The 19636-nt window shown below is 50.8% G+C and overlaps 1 protein-coding gene and 1 long non-coding RNA gene across 3 annotated transcripts in view; one reads left to right on the top strand and one right to left on the bottom strand.

Moving 5' to 3' along the window:
- The window catches only part of LOC139355798 (uncharacterized), a 66660-nt gene extending 52819 nt beyond the window's left edge, over window positions 1–13841 (bottom strand). For both annotated transcript variants that reach the window (XR_011606857.1, XR_011606858.1), the window contains exon 1: window positions 13705–13841. This is a non-coding gene — a long non-coding RNA (uncharacterized lncRNA). The remainder of the gene's footprint in view (window positions 1–13704) is intronic.
- LOC105476084 (potassium voltage-gated channel modifier subfamily S member 2) lies at window positions 13842–19527 on the top strand. Its single transcript, XM_011731731.3, has one exon. It carries the CDS (start codon window positions 13842–13844, stop codon window positions 15273–15275), a length of 1434 nt encoding a protein of 477 aa, XP_011730033.1. The 3' UTR covers window positions 15276–19527.
- Window positions 19528–19636: the final 109 nt, after the last annotated feature.

The raw sequence follows: 19636 nt of genomic DNA, 5'->3' as shown, positions 1-19636 counted from the left end.
AGTGGTACATGCCTGTATTCTTAGCTACTCAGGAGGCTGAGGTGGGAAAATAGATTGAACCTGAGAGGTGGAGGTTGCAGTGAGCCAAGATCGTGCCACTGCACTCCAGCCTGGGCGACAGAGCAAGACTCTGTCTCAAAAAAATAATAATAAAGTAAAAGAGTAATTTTGACATCAGAGTAGGGCCTACCATTTCCTCTCAGGCTTTCCCATGCTATTTGGTGCTTGTAACTGACTCACCTACACTTGTTTGTATCACAGTTCCAACAACTTGGCAATCCCAGAACTTGTCTCTGTGAGTCAGGTCATGATTATTATTTTAATTTGAGAAACATAAGATTGTGTCTTGGGCAAAATCCCACTCTTCCCTCCACCCCACAAAGAGAACCTACACAAAACTGGGTCCATTTGTAGCTCTTTCCACATTGGGTTGCATGCTAAAGCATATTCAAATCCAACTCTGAAACACTGGGGACCTTTTGTGATGTAAACTGGCTAGCTCTTCACCCAACCTGATTCCTCTTCCTCCCGGCCACACAGGTAGATAAATTTCCCAGCCTCTCTTGCAACTAGGATTGGTCATGTGACTGTGTTCTGACCAATGACATGCCAGTGGGTATGATGTGGGCCACTTCTGAGCCTAGACTACAAGAACATCCTGTATCCATCTCCACTCACTTTCTCCTTCTGACTTGATGTAGGTGAGCTCTGCACTATCGGAAGGATGTGTTGAAGATGGGGAGGAGCCCAGTCCCTGAATCTTCACTTGTAGGAGAGATGCCCACTAATTTAGAACAAATATTTTGAACTCTACTGTGGTCTGAATGTGTCTCCCAAAATTCACATGTTGAAACTTAATGATCAATGTGATAAGGAGGTGGGGCCTTTAGGAGGTGATTAAATCATGAGGGTTGAACCAGAATGAATGGGATTAGGCTCTTATAAAAGGACTCAAAAGAGTGAGTTCACTCTCTTCCACCCTCTCACCATATAAGGACACAACATCTCTGCTTCTGGAGGATGCTGCAACAAGCCAACATCTTGGAAACAGACAGCAGCCCTCGCCAGATACCAGTCCTGCCAGAACCTTGATCTGGGACCTCCCAGCTTCCAGAATGATGAGGAATTTCTATTCTTTATAAATTGTCCAGTCTCAGGTGTTTTGTTATAGCAGCACAAATCAACTAAGATGGATTCTATGTGAATAAGAAGTGAAATTCTATCACGTTTGAGCCACGATACTTTTGTTTATGATAGCAGTTGGCATTACTTTATCTAAGACATTATATGAGTGCTTTCCTGATGTGGCAGCACATCACACAGAAAACCTTCTTAAAATTCTTCAGACATCTTCTCATCTCCTTCCCAACCACTCCATCTCTATTCCCTCCTAAGAGTCCGCTTCCCACTCATGGACGTGCCTATAACCACAATTCTCTGAGAAATATAATCCCACTCTCATTCTGACCCCTGTTCTTCCGAGAGGCTGCCATTATCTTTACCCTGAAATGTGGGTAAATTTTAAAGCCGTCATCTGAACACGAAGTTTGCTTTAATAGGTTAAACATGTTCTCCAACAATTTTCTGTAGACCCAGTAAAAGTAAACTTCATCCTATTCCAGACTAAACTGAACAGATTATTTTTTGAAATTACAAAGTAATCTGATATAATTAAAAATAATGTGGTATTGTTGTACAATGATTATTACAAAAGCATTATTTGTTCATCAGGGTAAGAGAGACTCTGCCATAGGAGACAGCCAGTCCCCCTCAAATCTCAGTGATGTGACCCAGCTGAATGCACAAAGTCTGCTTCAGGCCCCAGAGACTCCAGGGCACTTGTACTCCATGGGGTAGCTCAGAAATCCAGGCTGCTTTGACCTTGGGGCACCATCATGTCAACATGTGCTTCCACAGCAGAGGGAGAAAACACTGGAGCCTCTCACATGAGCTGGGCCATTCAATGCTCTGGCCTATATGCAGCTTGTCACCTCAAGTTACAGCTCATTGACTGGAGCAAGCCACATGGTTCCTCCAAACTTAAGAGGGGCCAGGGAAATGTTACCCTTCCATATCCAAGAGGGGACTGAGAGCTGGATTTGGACAAACAAGATGCACTAGAAGACTCTACTTTTGACATCTTTTATTTTGGTTTCTTAATATTTATACCTTAAACTTCTGGGAAGTCCAAATTTTTCTCCAAAATAATCTTGTGTTTGAAATTTTTTTTTTTTTTGCTAAGTGATTTGGACCTTTTCTTTCTAGCCTCAGCTAATTAGAATGAATGTAATGTAAGGAAACAAGTTCCTTTAACATAAACAAGAGCAAGGGAAATTAGAAACCGAAGAGAGGACCGCTCCTTCTCTCAGGAGACATGCTCAGCCGGGCAGGCCTGGGAGGACAGTGCAGGTGGGAGAGGGCCAGGAGAGGAGGTGCTTCTAGCATTGTGTTCCCCACCTCTCCTCTTTCCAAATCACAGAGCTTTCTACCACGATAAAAATACCTAGAGCCTCCGTCATTTTAGCAAGATTTAATTAAACTGCCCTAAATTAGAAAATCTAGTCATTGTTTGCATTCCTAGATGCCTATGTTTAGTTGAGTCACACGTAAGCAGAGAAATGAAAAATTAGCTTAATTTTTTGGCTGCAGGGAAGGGTGTGAATTGGCTTTTTGTCACTCGTGGGGAACATCTTGTGTCTTCCCTCAGCTGGGTTTCTCTGATGGGATTGCTTCTTCCCACCCTCCTGAAGGTCTCTAAGGACAAACTGCAGCTTGGCTCTGTCCTGGGGGAATCCTCCAGAGCCCACAGACAGACCAGCCAGATGGCAGAATCCAGGGGACTCCTCCTGAGAACAGCTGTGACCCTTCCAGGCTTCTGAGTAACTGACAGCTGCTCCCAAGTGGGCCTAGAATGGAAAGGGGGGCTTCTCACATGTGGGCTCAGAGCAGAGCTGAGTGCTGGGGAGGTATTCAGGAACCTCCTGTCTTGAAAAAATGACTCAGGGAAACTTCCAGAAACCCAGGGGTGGGGGAGTGGAAGGCTGTAGAGTAGCAGTGGATGCAATGTTTAAGAACACAGTTTTGGCCGGGCGCGGTGGCTCACGCCTGTAATCCCAGCACTTTGGGAGGCCAAGGTGGGCAGATCATGAGGTCAGGAGTTTGAGACCAGCCTGGCCAGTATGGTGAAACCCTGTCTCTACTAAAAATACAAAAAATTAGCTAGATGTGGTGGCAAACTACAGGTACTCAGGAGGCTGAGGCAGGAGAATTGCTTGAACCTGGGAGGCAGAGGTTGCAGTGAGCCGAGATGGCACCACTGCATTCCAACCTGGGTGACGGAGTGAGACTGTCTCAATAAATAAATAAATAAACAAACAAACAAACAAACAAACAAACAGTTTCTGGAGCCACCCTGTTTTGCCTTGAATCCTGGCTCTATTATTGGTGAGTTGTGTAACCGTGAACATGGTACTCAACCTTTCTGTGCCTGTTTCCCCCTCAGATCATCCTAGCACATGCCCCACCGTGTTGTTGTGATGATTAACCTAGTTACTAGATGTTAATCCTTATAACAGTGCCTTTCTTATACCAAGTGCCCAATAAATGCTAGCTTTTGTTATTATTACAAAGAGGCCCTCCCAGCCAAGCATCTGCCTATCTCTGGGAACTTCCACTTGCTTTCCTGTGGTAGCACCCCAGGCATTCTCCTTCCAGAATGCCTCACCGTTCAAGTAGTGGAGAGCTTTTAATTTAATTTAATTAATTAATTTTTTAAGAGACAGTGTCTCACTCTGTTGCCCAGGCTGGAGTGCAGTGGTGTAATTGTAGCTCACTGTAGCCTTGAACTCCTGGGCTTAAGCAATCGATCCTCCTGCCTCAGCCTCTCCAGTAGCTGGGACTACAGGTGTGCACCACCATCCCCAGCTAATTAAAAGAAATTTTTTTTGTAGAGATGGGGGTCTCATTATGTTGCCCAGGCTGGTCTTAAATTCCTGGTCTCAAGTGATTTTCCGACCTTGGCCTCCCAAAGTGCTGGGATTACAGGCATGAGCCACTGTATCCAGCCTTGATTTTATTTTGGTCCAGAAAACTGATCACTTTGATGGACCAATCTTCAGGCAATGCCTGATCTGTGGGTAGGGAGAGCTACAAGCAGCGTGGTATCTCAGAAGCTATCCAGGGTTTGGGTCCAGCAACAAAGCTGTCATGGGGAACAGCCTAAAGCTGGAGAATCTTTCAGAAAACCCAGAGCCAACTCAGGCCCTGGGAGTAACCATGGAAACAGGAGCCCACAGAGGCATGCAGGGTGTGGGATAGGTACGTGGGTGGATGGATGGATGGATCGATGGGCGGCGGATGGGTAGGTGGGTGGGCAGGTGTCACTTTCACAGCAGAAGGGCGAGGGCTGGGGCAGCAGCTGTGAGCACCTCTGAGCTGAAGGAGGTTTGGGAGCTTGGAATGTGTCCTAGGGTGGACAGCTGGGCATGATAAAGACAAACAGACCAGGACAGAAAGGGATCTTACCCTGAGAGATTTCTCACAACTTCTCAGCCTAGGAAAGGAGTAGAGGTCACGGGAGGAGGAATGGGGTGGGTTTTTGGAGCAGGGTTCTTGAGCTTCCACTCCACGTCTAGGTGAATTCTGCCTCATCTAGACCCTTGCATGTTATGGCTCCCCCTGCCTTCTCCCTCCCATCTACACCAGCCAGGCTTTTCCAAGCCCTCTGTGCTCCACTCTGCCACAACCTGCAGACAAAGACATGCAGTCAGTGCATTTAGAGCAGTAACCTCCCACCAGCCTTGGTGCCTGCATGGTGTTGTGTGCAGCATTGTGCCGGGACTGCAGCACCCTGCCACCAACTGCATGTATGTCCTGGCTCAGTAGCTTCCAAGTCTGGCTTCTGGCCCCAAGACTCTGTGATCTGGCCAGGCATGGTGGCTTACGCCTGAAATCCCAGCACTTTGGGGGTGCCAAGGCAGGAGGATCACTTGAGGCCAGGAGTTCGAGATCAGCCTGGCCAACATGGTGAAACCCCGTCTCTACTAAAAATAAGAAAATTAGCCAGGCGTGGTCGTGGACACCCGCAAGCCCACCTATTCTGGAAGCTGAGGCAGGAGAATCACTTGAACCCAGGAGGTGGAGGTTGCAATGAGCCGAGAGCACGCCACTGCACTCTAGCATGGGCAACAGAGTGAAACTCCATCTCAAAAAAAAAAAAAAAAGAGAGAGAGAGAGAGTCTGTGATCTACCTAAAATCCCTCAGTACATTCTTCTGCCCAAACTGCTCCAGCTTCAGTGGGAACCTGGAATGGCACCCTCCTTCTAAAATGCAGTGCAGTAAGTTCACAGTGGAAGACGTTGTTCTGAGAAAAGGAAAACAAAGTCCTGTTGAAGGTTAAGAGAACATTTCTCAGTGCCAGCCAGGACTCCTAGAGAGCCCGGGCATCCTGGGCTGCATCCTGGACCTGGAGTGAGGTCCTTCCAGCCAAGGATAGCAATGGGGACTTTCCTGTGTCCCCTGTCTCCACCTTGGGAGAAATGGATGCAGGCTGTCTACCCGCTTCTGCTCATCCATCGGCAGCAGAGAATGCCAGAGACTCCGGTTTCTGTGATCTGCTTCTTCCTATAATCTCGACACCCTGTGATTTTGTATGATTGAGCTCTGGCCAGGAAATGTGCAGAGGTGAAGCCTGCCACTTTCAGACTTGGCCTTGAAAACATCTTTGTGTCATTGTCCATGCTCTGTCTCTTCCCTTATCTCCCAGCTTGATACAGAGGATGCCAGGAAAGGATTCTGGGGCCCTGGGAGCTGGCAGAGCTCTAGATGGAAGGATCCTGATCCTGGAATCACCATGTGGGGAAGACACTTTCCAAACACCCAGCTGGACCATAACACAAGCAAGAAATCACTGGTTTCCAGTTGTCCCCCCTTGTCTGAGGTTCTACTTTCTTTAGTCTCATGTACCTGAAGTCTGAAAGTATTTGATGAAAAATTGTGGACGTAATTCATAAGTGTTAAATTGTGTGCTTTTCTGAGTAGCTTGGTGAAATCTCTTGCTGTCCCATCCAGGACAGCAATCCTCTCTTTGTCTGCCAAATCCATGCTGCAGGTTCTCCCCACCCCTTAGTCACTTAACAGCCACGCTGGTTATCAGATCAATTGTCTCAGGGCCACGGTGATGTCCAAGTCACCCTTATTGTAATAATGGCCCTCAAGCACAAGAGTGGTGACATTGACATATTGTTATAATTGTTCGATTGTATTATTCGTTATTGTTCATCTCTTACTGTGCCTAATTTATGAATTAAACTTTATCATAAGTATGTATGTGTAGAAAAAAATATCTAGGATTGGCACTATCTGCAGTTTCAGGCACCCATTGGGGTACTTGGAATGTATCCCCTGCAGATAAAGGGGGGACTGCTGTATTATGTTAAGTCCCTGGGATTTGGGGGTTGTCTGTTACAGCAATTAGCCTACCCTAATTGGTCCTGCACCTACTTGAGATAGTTAAGAGGGCAGATTTGGATACCAGAGAGACATGTTTGAGTCTAAACACCCCACTTAATGGGCATCATTAAATGAGGTAATAATAGTACCCAAGTGAGGACAAGAGGCCAGCAGAGAGCTTAGCACAGGGCCAACACATCACAAGCACTCAGTAATTGGCACTCGTCATTTCTAACATTTTAAGCACTTGCTATGTGTCAGGTCTTGGTATATAGCTCTTTAATGCCTCTTTTAATCCTCACAGTAATCTTATGAGTGTGGGACTCTCATAGGTTTCAAGATGAGGAAAATGAGGCATAGAGAGAGTAAATGTTTCACCCAAGGATTCCTGGCTAAGGGCAGGACTGGGACAGCTAGCTTCAGGGTGCGGGGCTGGCTCTTCATTTTCTCTGCCATCTTCATCTTCCTCGCTCACCTGCTGTGGTGGGTGGTGGTTGAGGCTCCTCTACTCCCTGAATGCACTGGAGGGTCTCAGGGTGAATTGTTCTGATCCAGGCATCCCACTGGGCCCAGAGGGTAGGCCCAGTGAGAGGGGCTGGGGGCTTCAGTTCAGCTGTCAGCCTCCCAGGGAAAGTTCAGGAGAGGAGAGACAGCTGACTGAAGAGGATATGCCTGAGGCCGAGGGAGAGGGAGCTTCTGGGTCTCTGGGCCTCAACCTCTGCACAGTGGGCTTCAGGAGGACCTAGGGTAGAGGGGAAAGGTGGCCAGACCCCTGAGGCTGAGAAGGGCCCTGGAGGGAGGTGGTTACCCCTACCTTTGCAGCTATGTTGTCCTCTTGTTCATTTCCCTTGTGGTGACTCTAAGTTTAAATTTTATCATACCTCTGTTAATTATTCCAACCTTGGGCCAGGCGCAGTGGCTCATGCTTATAATCCCAGCACTTTGGGAGGCTGAGATAGGTGGATCACTTTAAAGGTCAGGAGTTTGAGACCAGGCTAACATGGTGAAATCTCATCTCTACTAAAAATACAAAACTTAGCCAGGCATGGTGGCAGGTGCCTATAGTCCCAGCTACTTGGGAGGCTGAGGTGGAAGAATTGCTTGAACCCAGGAGGCAGAGGTTGCAGTGAGCTGAGATCGTGCCACTGCACTCCAGCCTGGGTGACAGAAAAATACCCTGTCTCAAAAATAAATAAATAAATGAAAAATAAATTATTCCAGTCTTGTCTCAGGATGTCCTGAGGAATTCAGCGAAGGTCCTCCAAAGGAGCAGTGCCTAGTGGAGCCGGTGAAGATCCCTCCAAGGATAAGGAACTTGGAGCAGAAGGCATCAGAGGAGGGAAATTGAGGGCATCCCACAGGTGCAGGCCCTGTGCAGGCCAGATGTGGAGGATCTGGGCCCCTTTTCATTAAAGGACTCTTACAGGAGCCCTTCAGACGCAACCACACCCTTCTCTCCCTCATCGTTGGCCTCCAGGGAGCACACAGGGATGGAAGGGCTGTAGTCAAACGAGGGAGTGGTCTCTGAGGATAAAGCCAAATGGCCCAGGCAAGGACTCACCCGTAAAACAAATTCAGTCTAGCATCCAGGAACAATGCAAAAGCCATATAAACATTTACTATTGCCTCCTGAGAGAACACTTCATGAAGAATTGCATTTGTAACGTGCAGTAAAACTTCTAAAATCCTTTGTTCTCCAATTTTCCTCCCAATCCCTCCCCTCCCCGACTCCAACTTCACTGGGTCCTAGATCCGGCTTCCTTCATTCCGGGGTCTCCCTCTCCTGCCTCCCTCATCTCCAGGCCTGCCTCCATCCCCAGCAGCGCCCCTGCGCCCTTGCTCCTGTAAAGCTACCCAGACAGGCTGGCTATCTCCCTTGTCCTCTGTCCCCATTTCCACCATCAACATCAAAATGGCTCAGGAGGGGATCCTCTTCCAAGGAGGAAGATAAATTGTGACTGTTCCTAATCACAAATTGTCTCCAAGGTAAATAATTCTGGGAGAAGCAGGCACAGGAAACCGGCTAGGAATCTGGCATGGAGGGAGACGACCACAAAGGCACTCAGTTCTCACAGTGCTCCCACCACAGGCAGGCCCTGCCCTAAGAGCTGGAGCAGTGGGTGGGTGTCTGCCAAACTGAGTGAGATGCAGCCCCCTCCCTGAGACTGACCGTCGGGCTGCAGACTCATGGACACACAGCTCTCGATCCACATCCCCAAAGTCAGGCTGCTCAGGGGCTCAACCTTGGATCTACCCTGGAATTGCTTAGGAGCTTAAGAAATGCTGATTTTTCCTCACCAGAGACTCTGATCTAATTAGCCTGGTGTGAGGCCCAAGGCATCTAGGAGCATTGGCTAAATTAAAAGCTCCCTAGGTGATTTGAATGTGCAGCTAGGGCTGAGATCTACTAAGCTGATCAGTTGCTCAGGAGAGCACCCCAGAGCCTGGGGGCTCCAGTCACAGCTCCAGGCACAATGACCCCCCTGCCCATCCAGTTCCCTTTGATGCATCAGGAGGAAGGAGTTGGGGCCAAGACTCTGGCTGGCACAGAATAACTTAAGATAGCAGCTGGGGTCTCATTCATTCATCATCCAATCATGTATTCAATAACTATTTAATATACGTATTGTGAAGGCAACAAGAGAAATGGACCAAGGGCTCCAGTTTAGACTGGGGAGTCAGGCCTCTTTGAGGAGGTGATATTTAAATCACCTGAGTGGCAAGAAGGGGCCTGCCCTGTGAACCACCATGCCAAGCAGGGAGTGCGGAAGTGCAGAGGCCCTGCACAGGGAGCAAAGCGGGTATGCAGCTGGAGCACAGCTGGTGGAGAAGAGAGCAGTGAGCCGAAGTCTGGGAGGTGGGCAGTGTATCGTAGGGGGTCTTGGAGCTGTGGTTAGGAGGTGGTTTTCATTCTCAGTGCAATGGGAAGTCCCTGGAAGCTTTTCAGGAGGGAATGACACGACCTGGTTTGTGTTTTTAAAAGACATTCTGGCTGCTGTGGGGAGGATGGCTGGTGGGGAGCAGGATGGACACAGGTGAACTGTCCAGTCCTTCAGGGTAGAAGGCACCCCTGTGCTGAGACCCCAGGGGGAAGGTCAAGGACCCAGTTCTTCCTCACAATGGGGAATGTAGGTCAGGCAGCTCCCTCAGCCAAGCTGCCAGTGCAGCCCCCTCGCCTGTCAGGGGGAGAAAAGCTGTCTGAGATGTGTGGGCTCAGCTGAGAGATCAGCATTGGCAGTGAAGGCAGAGATAACAGTCGACCAGGTGCAAGGATCTGGGCCACCGACTAAGGTCTCTTCATCCTCCTTCCCAGGGTGCCTCTCCCTGCACCCCTGTAGCCCCTCACCATCTTCCCAGCAGGCTGGGCCAGCCCAGAGGCAGGCCTCAATCTGTGCCTGGAGCAGGTGGCTGTATTTTAAGATCAGGGCTCAAACCTCTAAATAAACCATAAATAAAGCCAGCTTCCCCAGTATAGAAGGAGGGAGACGGCTCCATTTCTTTTCAGCACAGTGGCTGGGAAATAAACAAGTGGCTCTGCCTGTCACATACACTTACCCTCTGCAAAGGCATCTGTCATACCCACAGAGCTTCTGCCTCAGCCTTTCCAAGAAATAACTGATGTGCCCCACATTGGGCTTCTCCCTGCAGGCTCCAAGTTCACTTTGCCATTCAAGGAAAGGTGAGCATGGGGCTTGCCCCTGACCCCAGCCTCACAGGAAGAGCTATCAAAGGGCAGGCTTAGACACAGGGCCCCAGTGTAGCTGGAAGCATGTTGGCACAGCTCTCTCAGCTGGGGAAGGGGACAAGAGGAAAGGAGAGAGGGAGGAAGGTAGGAGGTCAGGTGGTTGGCAGGAGCAGGGGCAGAGCTGAGAGGGGCAAGGAGTGGCCTCTGTTAGAGAGATGGGAGGATGAGAGCCTCAGGGGCCCAGGCAGAGACTGGTGTGCAGGTAGGGTGGCCGTGGGTGTGGGAGAAACAAAGAAACAGAAGGCAGAGGGCTCTCTCTCCATGGGTGAAATCTCCCGCGACCACAGAGGATGAAGGAGCAAGAACAACAGACAGGAACAGAAGGAAGCGGGCAGATACATGAAGCAGGGGAGGGAGGAAAGCCCCAGAGGAATCAAACTCAAGTATGTGTAGAAGGAAGGACCCTCAAAATGCAGCAGGAAAAGGTGATGTATGCATTGAGCTAAACCAGAAGAGCCAGGAGCCAAGGCCAAGGGAACGGGAGCGGCTGGGAATGGTGACATGTGGCACACACAGATATGTGGCAGTGAAGCAGAAGGGGGCTGTGAGCTCTGGAGGGGCCAGAAGGCAGGCAGCTCGTAGTGAAAGGATAGGGGTAAGAGCTAGAGAGAGCCACAGGGCCCATGAAGACTGTGCCCCAGGTGCTGCTGCTCAGGCCCCTGCAGCAGGGACACCTTGCAGCCACCATCACCCCCAAGTTGTGGGAGAGGGGATTGGAAAAGGTTGAAAGAGGCAGTGACACAGGGATTACACATGCATTGAAGCACACACCCCCTCAGCAAGGGCAGCACTCTCTCCACAGCACCCCCATGGGGATGAAGGAGATCCAGGGGCTCCCAGACTGCAGCCAGATGCACGGGAGCCACAGACCTCCAACGATGGACACAGCAGACCTAGATGAGGTTGCTCTCCACAACACAGACCCTGAGAGAAAGGGAGATGAAGACAAGGACAACCAAGATCAGATTTTTCTCCCTCTCCCTCTCTCTCACACACACACATACACTCTCACACACGCAAACACACTGTGTGGCTTGTATGTGTTTGGGGGTAGGGCAGACGGGAGGGCTGGTTTCCTCTTTTAGGGACCTGAAGAAAAGTTTCCCAAAGCCCGGGGAAAGGTCAAACACAAGAAAGAGGAAGTGTGTGTGGCCCTCACTACCCTACTTTCCCTCCCATGTGGCTGCCTCAGCCTACACACACATTTGCAGAGGCCTGCAGGGGCATGGGTGTGAAACCCTCTCAGCAGGCAACACACTGCATTCACACCCACACACATGTCCAGAAGCCAGTGGCTGGCACAGGGATGGGTCAGACTTGGATGCAGGAGCTCCCATACGAAGCCAGATTAAGGGTCCTCTCCAGCTCCACCAAGGAGGTCCCAAGTCCTCCAGGGCTACACAGAGCACCTCTCCAGCTGGGACGGCATTGCCAGAATTGCCTAAAGAAAGAATGTGCTTCCCACTGTGGCTGTGGTGTTTGCACCATGAGTCCAGAGCCACCTTGCAAGGGCATTCCCAGGACTTCTGACGGAGACATGTAGACGCTAGCTCCCTGCTAAGCTCGCACACCCACGGTGCCCCAGTTTTGCAAGTGGACACCACAGAGAAAGACCAAAGGGAGGGGGCTGCCCAGGGACTGGGTCCGTTTCTCAGCTCAGCCCAGTAGGCAGGGCCTTAAGGACAATCCTAGGAGACCAAGAGCTCAGATCTGGGCCACGAGTCTTCTTGGGAATGGGGACGCAGATCCTGAGCACATCTACCAGTCCCCACTCCAGCTCGAACCCCCCAGTCCCCACTGTTGGCACGCACATCGGTCTCAACGTATTCCACACACATAAGTCCGTCACAGTCCCAAGAATACTACACTGTACACAGCACACTGTACACACAGCACACGGTTCCCCATGCCACACACTGCGCTGACACACGTCCCAGGGCTCCCCTGTGCCGACGCATCTTCCCATCCGACAGAGGACCCATTTTAATGAATGCGGTACACACAGTGAAAAGTCCTGCTGTCCTCAGCCTATACACACACACAGCGCCCTGCAGTCCCGCACAGCCCGCATACCACACCGGCCTGGACACAAACGGTGCCCACACAGAGCTCCCGACCAGAACTCAGCGACTCCCGCCCCCGCTGTGCGGCCTGCGCTACCGTCCCCCGCGTACTAAGCCGAGCTCCACCTCAGACTTCCCGGCCCCCTGTTTTCTCCTCCAGCTCCTTTTCCCCAACAACCCCACCCCCGGGCTTCGGGAAACTTTTCTTCAGGTCCCTAAAAGGGGAAACCTGGAGTTCCTCCGGTCCCGCCCTGTCCCCGGACACGCGCAAGCCGCCCTTTATTTCCCAGCCCGGCTCCCGCCAGACCCAGCGGGGAAAGGTCACCGTAGGCAGCCCCCTGCCTGCGCCCTGGGGGTGGTGATAATAACAGCTGTCACCGGGGGATGGGCGGGGGGGAGGGAGGGGTGTCGGCCCCGCGCCGAGCCGGGGGCGCAAGGTGGTCGCGGTGACGCGCCGGGGAAGCGCAGAGAAGCAGCGGCGGCTGCGGCTGCGCCTTCCGAGCCCGGGGCGACGGCCGAGGCGCGCGGAGCTGTCCGTTCAGCACCACCGCGCCGCGCCCAACGCAGGGCCCGCGCCCGGTCACACCCGCTCTGCTCCCGCCCGGGTTCACGGGGCGCCTGCGGCGCGGGCTCCTGCTTCTCTCGGCGGGTGACGGGCGCGCGGATCCGGAGAAGGGGCTCCGCGAGCGGCGGGACCACGCAGCCACCTGTGAGCCTTCCGCAGCTGCGGGCGGCGGCTGCTTGCCCGGCCCGAGACGGCAGGAGAAGCTCGGCGGCCCCCGCCCGCCGGCCCGCCGGGCGCACACTCGGGCGCACACACTCGCATCCGCGCACGCACCGCCAGCAGGCAGCGGCCACCGCCGCGATGCTCGCCCGCGGGTCGGGGAAGTTTCCCGCCGGCCTCGGCCGCGGGCGCCCGTGCTCCCAGGTAAGCGCTTCCAGAACGCGCAGGGCGAGCCCGGGCAGCCCCGCCGGGTGAGGCGCAGCGCACGCGGCCCTGGGGCATAGCGCCAGGCGGGCGGTGAGACCTGGGCCGGGGACGCGGGGGCTGCAGGCTTGGGAGCTGGACCCAGGGGAGGCCGGGCCGCCCCGCTCTTTCCCCGGCCCGGGTTTCCAGACTCCAGCGCATCCGCCCCAACCTCCCAAAGCTACGCGCCCCCCATGTCGGCCCCGCTCTGCCCGTGCGTATTTCAGCTCTGGTCCCTCCTGTCTGCGGCGAGCGGGCGGGGGCGTCTCCCGGGCCTGCCCGTGGACAAGGTCAGCACGCAGCCCCCTGGGCGCTCAGAGCCGCGGGGACGCGACGCTGCACGCGCAAAGCGCCAACCGAGACCCCCGGGGTGGAGCCGTGCTAATAGAAACATACCTACCCCCAGCCTTTCCTGGGAGGGGGCCAGACCCCTCAAACTCTTGCCCCAGCCCAGTGCCCTTCAGCACCCAAGACCCACCTAGGAGGCTTGGGCCCGCCAGAAATGGGTAGGGAGAGGGGGCGATGGGCCGGGGCGCACGGCCCTCTTGCCGATGCTGTTCCCTCCGCTTCCAGGTGTAGCGCCCCCGCGCGGCGCGGGCGGCCGGTGCCTCCAGCATGACCGGCCAGAGCCTGTGGGACGTGTCGGAGGCCAACGTCGAGGACGGGGAGATCCGCATCAACGTGGGCGGCTTCAAGAGGAGGCTGCGCTCGCACACGCTGCTGCGCTTTCCCGAGACGCGCCTGGGCCGCCTGCTGCTCTGCCACTCGCGGGAGGCCATTCTGGAGCTCTGTGATGACTACGACGACGTCCAGCGGGAGTTCTACTTTGACCGCAACCCTGAGCTCTTCCCCTACGTGCTGCATTTCTATCACACCGGCAAGCTTCACGTCATGGCTGAGCTGTGCGTATTCTCCTTCAGCCAGGAGATCGAGTACTGGGGCATCAACGAGTTCTTCATTGACTCCTGCTGCAGCTACAGCTACCATGGTCGCAAAGTGGAGCCCGAGCAGGAGAAGTGGGACGAGCAGAGTGACCAGGAGAGCACCACGTCTTCCTTCGATGAGATCCTTGCCTTCTACAACGACGCCTCCAAGTTCGATGGGCAGCCCCTTGGCAACTTCCGCAGGCAGCTGTGGCTGGCCCTGGACAACCCTGGCTACTCAGTGCTGAGCAGGGTCTTCAGCATCCTGTCCATTCTGGTGGTGATGGGGTCCATCATCACCATGTGCCTCAATAGCCTGCCTGACTTCCAAATCCCTGATAGCCAGGGCAACCCTGGCGAGGACCCTAGGTTCGAAATCGTGGAGCACTTTGGCATCGCCTGGTTCACATTTGAGCTGGTGGCCAGGTTTGCTGTGGCCCCTGACTTCCTCAAGTTCTTCAAGAATGCCCTAAACCTTATTGACCTCATGTCCATCGTCCCCTTTTACATAACTCTAGTGGTGAACCTGGTGGTGGAGAGCACACCTACCTTAGCCAACTTGGGCAGGGTGGCCCAGGTCCTGAGGCTGATGCGGATCTTCCGCATCTTAAAGCTGGCCAGGCACTCCACGGGCCTCCGCTCCCTGGGGGCCACTTTGAAATACAGCTACAAAGAAGTAGGGCTGCTCTTGCTTTACCTCTCCGTCGGAATTTCCATCTTCTCCGTGGTGGCCTACACCATTGAAAAGGAGGAGAACGAGGGCCTGGCCACCATCCCCGCCTGCTGGTGGTGGGCTACTGTCAGTATGACCACAGTAGGGTACGGGGATGTGGTCCCAGGGACCACGGCAGGGAAGCTGACTGCCTCTGCCTGCATCTTGGCAGGCATCCTCGTGGTGGTCCTGCCCATCACCTTGATCTTCAATAAGTTCTCCCACTTTTACCGGCGCCAAAAGCAACTTGAGAGTGCCATGCGCAGCTGTGACTTTGGAGATGGAATGAAGGAGGTCCCTTCAGTCAATTTAAGGGACTATTATGCCCATAAAGTTAAATCCCTCATGGCAAGCCTGACGAACATGAGCAGGAGCTCACCAAGTGAACTCAGTTTAAATGATTCACTACATTAGCTGGGAGGACTTGTCACCCTCCACCCCACATTGCTGAGCTGCCTCTTGTGCCTCTGGCACAGCCAGGCACCTTATGGTTATGGTGTAAGGAGTATGCCCAGCCCCTGAGGGGAGAGATGCATGGGATATGCACCCAGGTTTCTTTTGCAGTATTTAGAATCGTTTTTAGAGGGTGGTGTGTCTGACACCATGCCTTTGCACCTTTCCATGAAATGACACTCACTGGTCTTTGCATCGTGGGCATAAAATGTTCACCTTTTTGCCAGATGAGTACACCCAGAATGCTAATTTTTCTGTTCATCGTGTACGCTATTCTAGTGCTTGTGGCCCAGTACTGTCTATGAGTTGTTGTGCTCCTGTTTCTGAGGTTGTCGTGTGAGTTCTGTACAAAAAGCCCCCACAAGTCTGTCCACTGGAAATGCATCTATGAGGTCAGCAAGGATATCATGAGATTTTTGCTCACAGTCATGTGAAAACAAAATCTCAGCTCTTTATTCATTACTTTCATTTAGTTTTAATACCAAAACAAAGAGAATGCAAAGTTAAGCACACTTGACCAATGCAAGTCTTAAGTTGTTTTTATAAATGATCTGTAGTTCCGTGGCTTGCATGGGTGCACCTATCATCTTTAGAACGATGTACACTGATGTTCATCTCATAAATGTCACTCTTTAGAGAATGTTAGTTAAACATGTAGCGAAGATCGAATTTTTTCTCCAAGGACAGATGCTTTAGGGAGAGGGGCTTCAGCTAAATAGTCGAGACCCTAGGGTGCTTAAAGCCAAGTCAGTGCAGGCTGAGCCCCTTGGTTCATGGTCAAACCTCAGTGTTTGCTAGGGTGACTGTAGAGACATGTATTTCTGGATGAGGTTTCTGATCTAGACCATTTGACCAAACTTTGCTGCGTCTAAGATATTAGCATGTTTTTGAAATATTTATTTTTTAAGATGTTTAGGAGTAAGGTTGTGTTGTCTTCCTCAACTAAAAAGAAGTTTACTGTTGTATCGTCTCCCTGAGGTGAACGTTGTTGAGTTGCTAGCAAGGGCAGTAGCTTACTTTTGTTGCCTGCTCTGAAAGCTCATCAAATGAGAGCCCTTTTATTTCTAAGCAGAATTTACTCAAATAATTTTGCTTCTAAGATATAGTATGTTGTATATATGTTATGTTTTCCCTGGAGTTCCTGCCATGACATGGAAACCTGGTGGTATGGAAGCATGTACTCAAAATATAGATGTGCATGAAGGTGGTGTGGCTTACCCAGGATGGAAATGCTGCAGTTCTTACTTGCATTCCAACTGCCTTTCATTGAGGGTGAGTGGGTAGAGGCCAGGAGAAAGGAAAGAGTTGTAAAATAAAAAAACTGCTAGTTCATAAAATGTCATAAAAATTGTAAACTTGAAAAGCTTAATGCTATTCAAAAGACTTTCGAACTTCTAAACTTGCATTGAAGGGAGATGACTGTTTTCTCCTCCAAAATTCTCCTGCCCCTCTTGTTCAGTTAACCAGCACATAACATTGTGATGGGGAACCTGGGTTCCTCTATAAGATAATTCTTCTCCATCATCTTTAAGGTAATCTGATGGTTTTCCAGGGGGCTTTCATTATTGTTCCATCTTTGAAAAGGCAGTAGAACCCAGGGGTCTGAGCATGGAGCTATCCAGGCTTTTCATCCAAAGGTTGGGACTCTTCTTAAGAGGTCCTTTTGTGTTTCAGTTGATTGAAGATGATGCTTACCTCGTGGAGGCGTGGCAAGGGTCTTCTCAGAAGGCTTTGTGTTCTTGTAGTTGTCATGGCTACTACAGTGTGGGTGATTGATTGAATGAATTCACTAGCCGCTTGTGTCCTGGAGCCCCCAGTTCAAATCTTTCCATCAGACTGGAGGCTCATGGGAGGCTGGGGGTGGCTGTCTCCTAGTGTCTACATCCATGTCTCTGAAGCATCAGGAAAAGTGAGATGACTTAGAGGCAATGGGGCACTGAATCAGAGGAGCAGGGCTATTTTTCAGAATTTGCACATGGAACACTTAGCTTGGGCTGATGCTTCCAGCCCTGGAAGGCATAACATTTACAGAATCATCCCCAGCTGCACTGAAGGCAGGTGGTGGTACAGACTTAAGAGGACCGTTCAGTTTGCCAAGGCTGATGGTATTGGGTCACTGAGCCTGGTATCCACGGCCACTGACCAGGAAACTTATGCAAAGTGGAAACAAGGAAGGAGGCAGAATAACTCAGTCACTCTCATGAGGTTTTTCTAAACAAGAAGGCTTACCACCAAAAAAGAGGTACCCTAGTGGTTACCCTTTGCAGATGTGAAAGCTGGAAAACTTGACTTTTCTTTTTGGTAATGACTTGCATTTATCTGGTGCCTTTCATTGGAGGAATCCCAAAGTGCTTTAGAGACTATCTTTTTAACATCTCTTGTACATATATATATACTTACATATATACTTATATAATATTATCTTGCCCACCTGGACCTTTAATCACTTCTGAGCATGAGAATGTCCCAATAGCATTGAGTTTTTCAAGTGGTGGTTTTAGATAAGTGGGAGAGAGAATAACCCGGCTGGCTTGAACCATGGAGCTAATTCCCACAAGGGATGTAGACTGACTGGTGACCCAGAGAGAAATAATCTTCCTCTTCCCTAAAGTCTCACTAAGATGTGAAGTTTACAGGTGCTCTCCACTGGGTCTTCGATTGACCTTGTTAGGTAACATCTAACCAGCAGGTTTTTTTAGTCCCTGAAGCTTACCAGGGAGGGTCAGGTTAATTTTCTGCATTGCTCTTGGAGCAAAGGCTAAAAATATGAGGTGACATCTTTGGCAACCAGGCTGTCAGACTGACCTGTAAACCTCCTTTAGGGGGACAGAGTAGAAACTGGAGATGACTTGTTTCCAGCTGTGAGCTTGAGAGAAGCGTCACTCCCAACATTTGAAGGTTATTGCTTTCAATACCATTGGGACAAATATATGGGCCAGGCTTTGATATCTGTGATGCGCATTTTGGAAGTGCTGGGTTGGGAAGTGACACATGTCTGTTGCACAAATGCATATTGGTTATAGGATTGTGTTTTCTGCCAAACCCCCACATTTCTTGGGTTTGCGAGTGAGGAAGGGCATGTTGTAATGCCGAGCTGATTTGTAGCTCGTAAGGTAGTAATTGGTATTTAACATTTGGATTTGTTATTTCTACTTATCTTAGCACTCAGATAATTGAACTACCTGCTAATTCTTGCCTCATTTCAAAGAAAATAAGTTGTTATGCACTTTGGGATAGTGGTGATCTGTACAGGCTGTGTGTTAGCTACTTGAAGGCTTAACTGGTATTTCTTGTATGTTTTAACAGCATGACTTCTTACAGAGTTGTAATTTTTAAAATTGAGGACGCCGTATTTGAGATGTCAGTTTTAACACTCATTAACACACTACTGTGCAAGCATTGATGCAGGCTGCACCGAACCGTTATGTCTGATTGTTGCACTTTCATCTCTGTGCCTGGATTCGGGAATGGGCAGTAATACTGACACACCCAGGACTCCAGCCTCAAAAAGTGTGCAGATTAAATAGATGAAAATTATTTGCACCTCTTGGAGGCACTTCAATTACATATGCAGTAGCAAACAAGGAGGGCATTTAAAGTTGGGGACCAGATTTCCTGAGAAAGCCTGTTTGTTTTTGTTTTTGTTTTTGTTTTTGCAGTTTGGGGGAAGGGGAAGCTGTTGTTTATTCTTTGTAAAGGCGGGGTCCTGCTTTTCTAGGATCTTGAGCCACTGGCCTCCTTTGTAGAAGGAATGGTCATGTACTCTTGTAACTCTTGTGAAACAGACACCCCTGCAGGATTTTCCTCCCGCATGCTTTCCTGCTCAGCACCTCTGTCAGCCTGCCCTGCCAGCCCCACCCTGTTCCAAAGTGCCACTCTCCCTGCTGCTGAAGTAGCTCCCTCATAGTAAATTGGGTAACCCTGAGTGTCCTGGCTGGTTGGGCATGAACACTGCTGGGGGATACATAGAGACACTTCTTGGCACACTTAAAATAGACTGAGAGTATAAGCCGGTCCAAAGGCCATGGTGAATCAGTAGGAAGGCCACTGGGCAGACTCGGTTCTGCTGGGTGTTGCCTTCAGCTCTGTGACTGTAGGTACATAGTGTGGCCTCTCCAAGCCTCACCTTCCACTGCTGCAAAATGAGAAGGTTGGATTAGATCATCCTTAAAGCCCTACCCACTTCTTCATCTCAATATAAAAACAGAATTTCTGCATGTCTCTCTATGTCCTCATTCTAGCCATGAGCCGATCCTACTATCCCTAATTTATTTTTAAGAAGAGCAGAGACATTGTTTACAAACAACCTTCTATTTGGTTTC

The sequence above is a fragment of the Macaca nemestrina genome, chromosome 8, assembly GCF_043159975.1.
Source record: "Macaca nemestrina isolate mMacNem1 chromosome 8, mMacNem.hap1, whole genome shotgun sequence".
Classification (NCBI taxonomy): Eukaryota; Metazoa; Chordata; class Mammalia; order Primates; family Cercopithecidae; genus Macaca; species Macaca nemestrina.
Note: the sequence above shows the minus strand (reverse complement) of the source record. Positions and strands in the feature narration are given on the sequence as shown.

Bases quoted from the DNA above. Each gene is read 5' to 3' on its own strand.
- LOC105476084 (XM_011731731.3), top strand. From the start codon at position 13,842: ATGACCGGCCAGAGCCTGTGGGACGTGTCGGAGGCCAACGTCGAGGAC.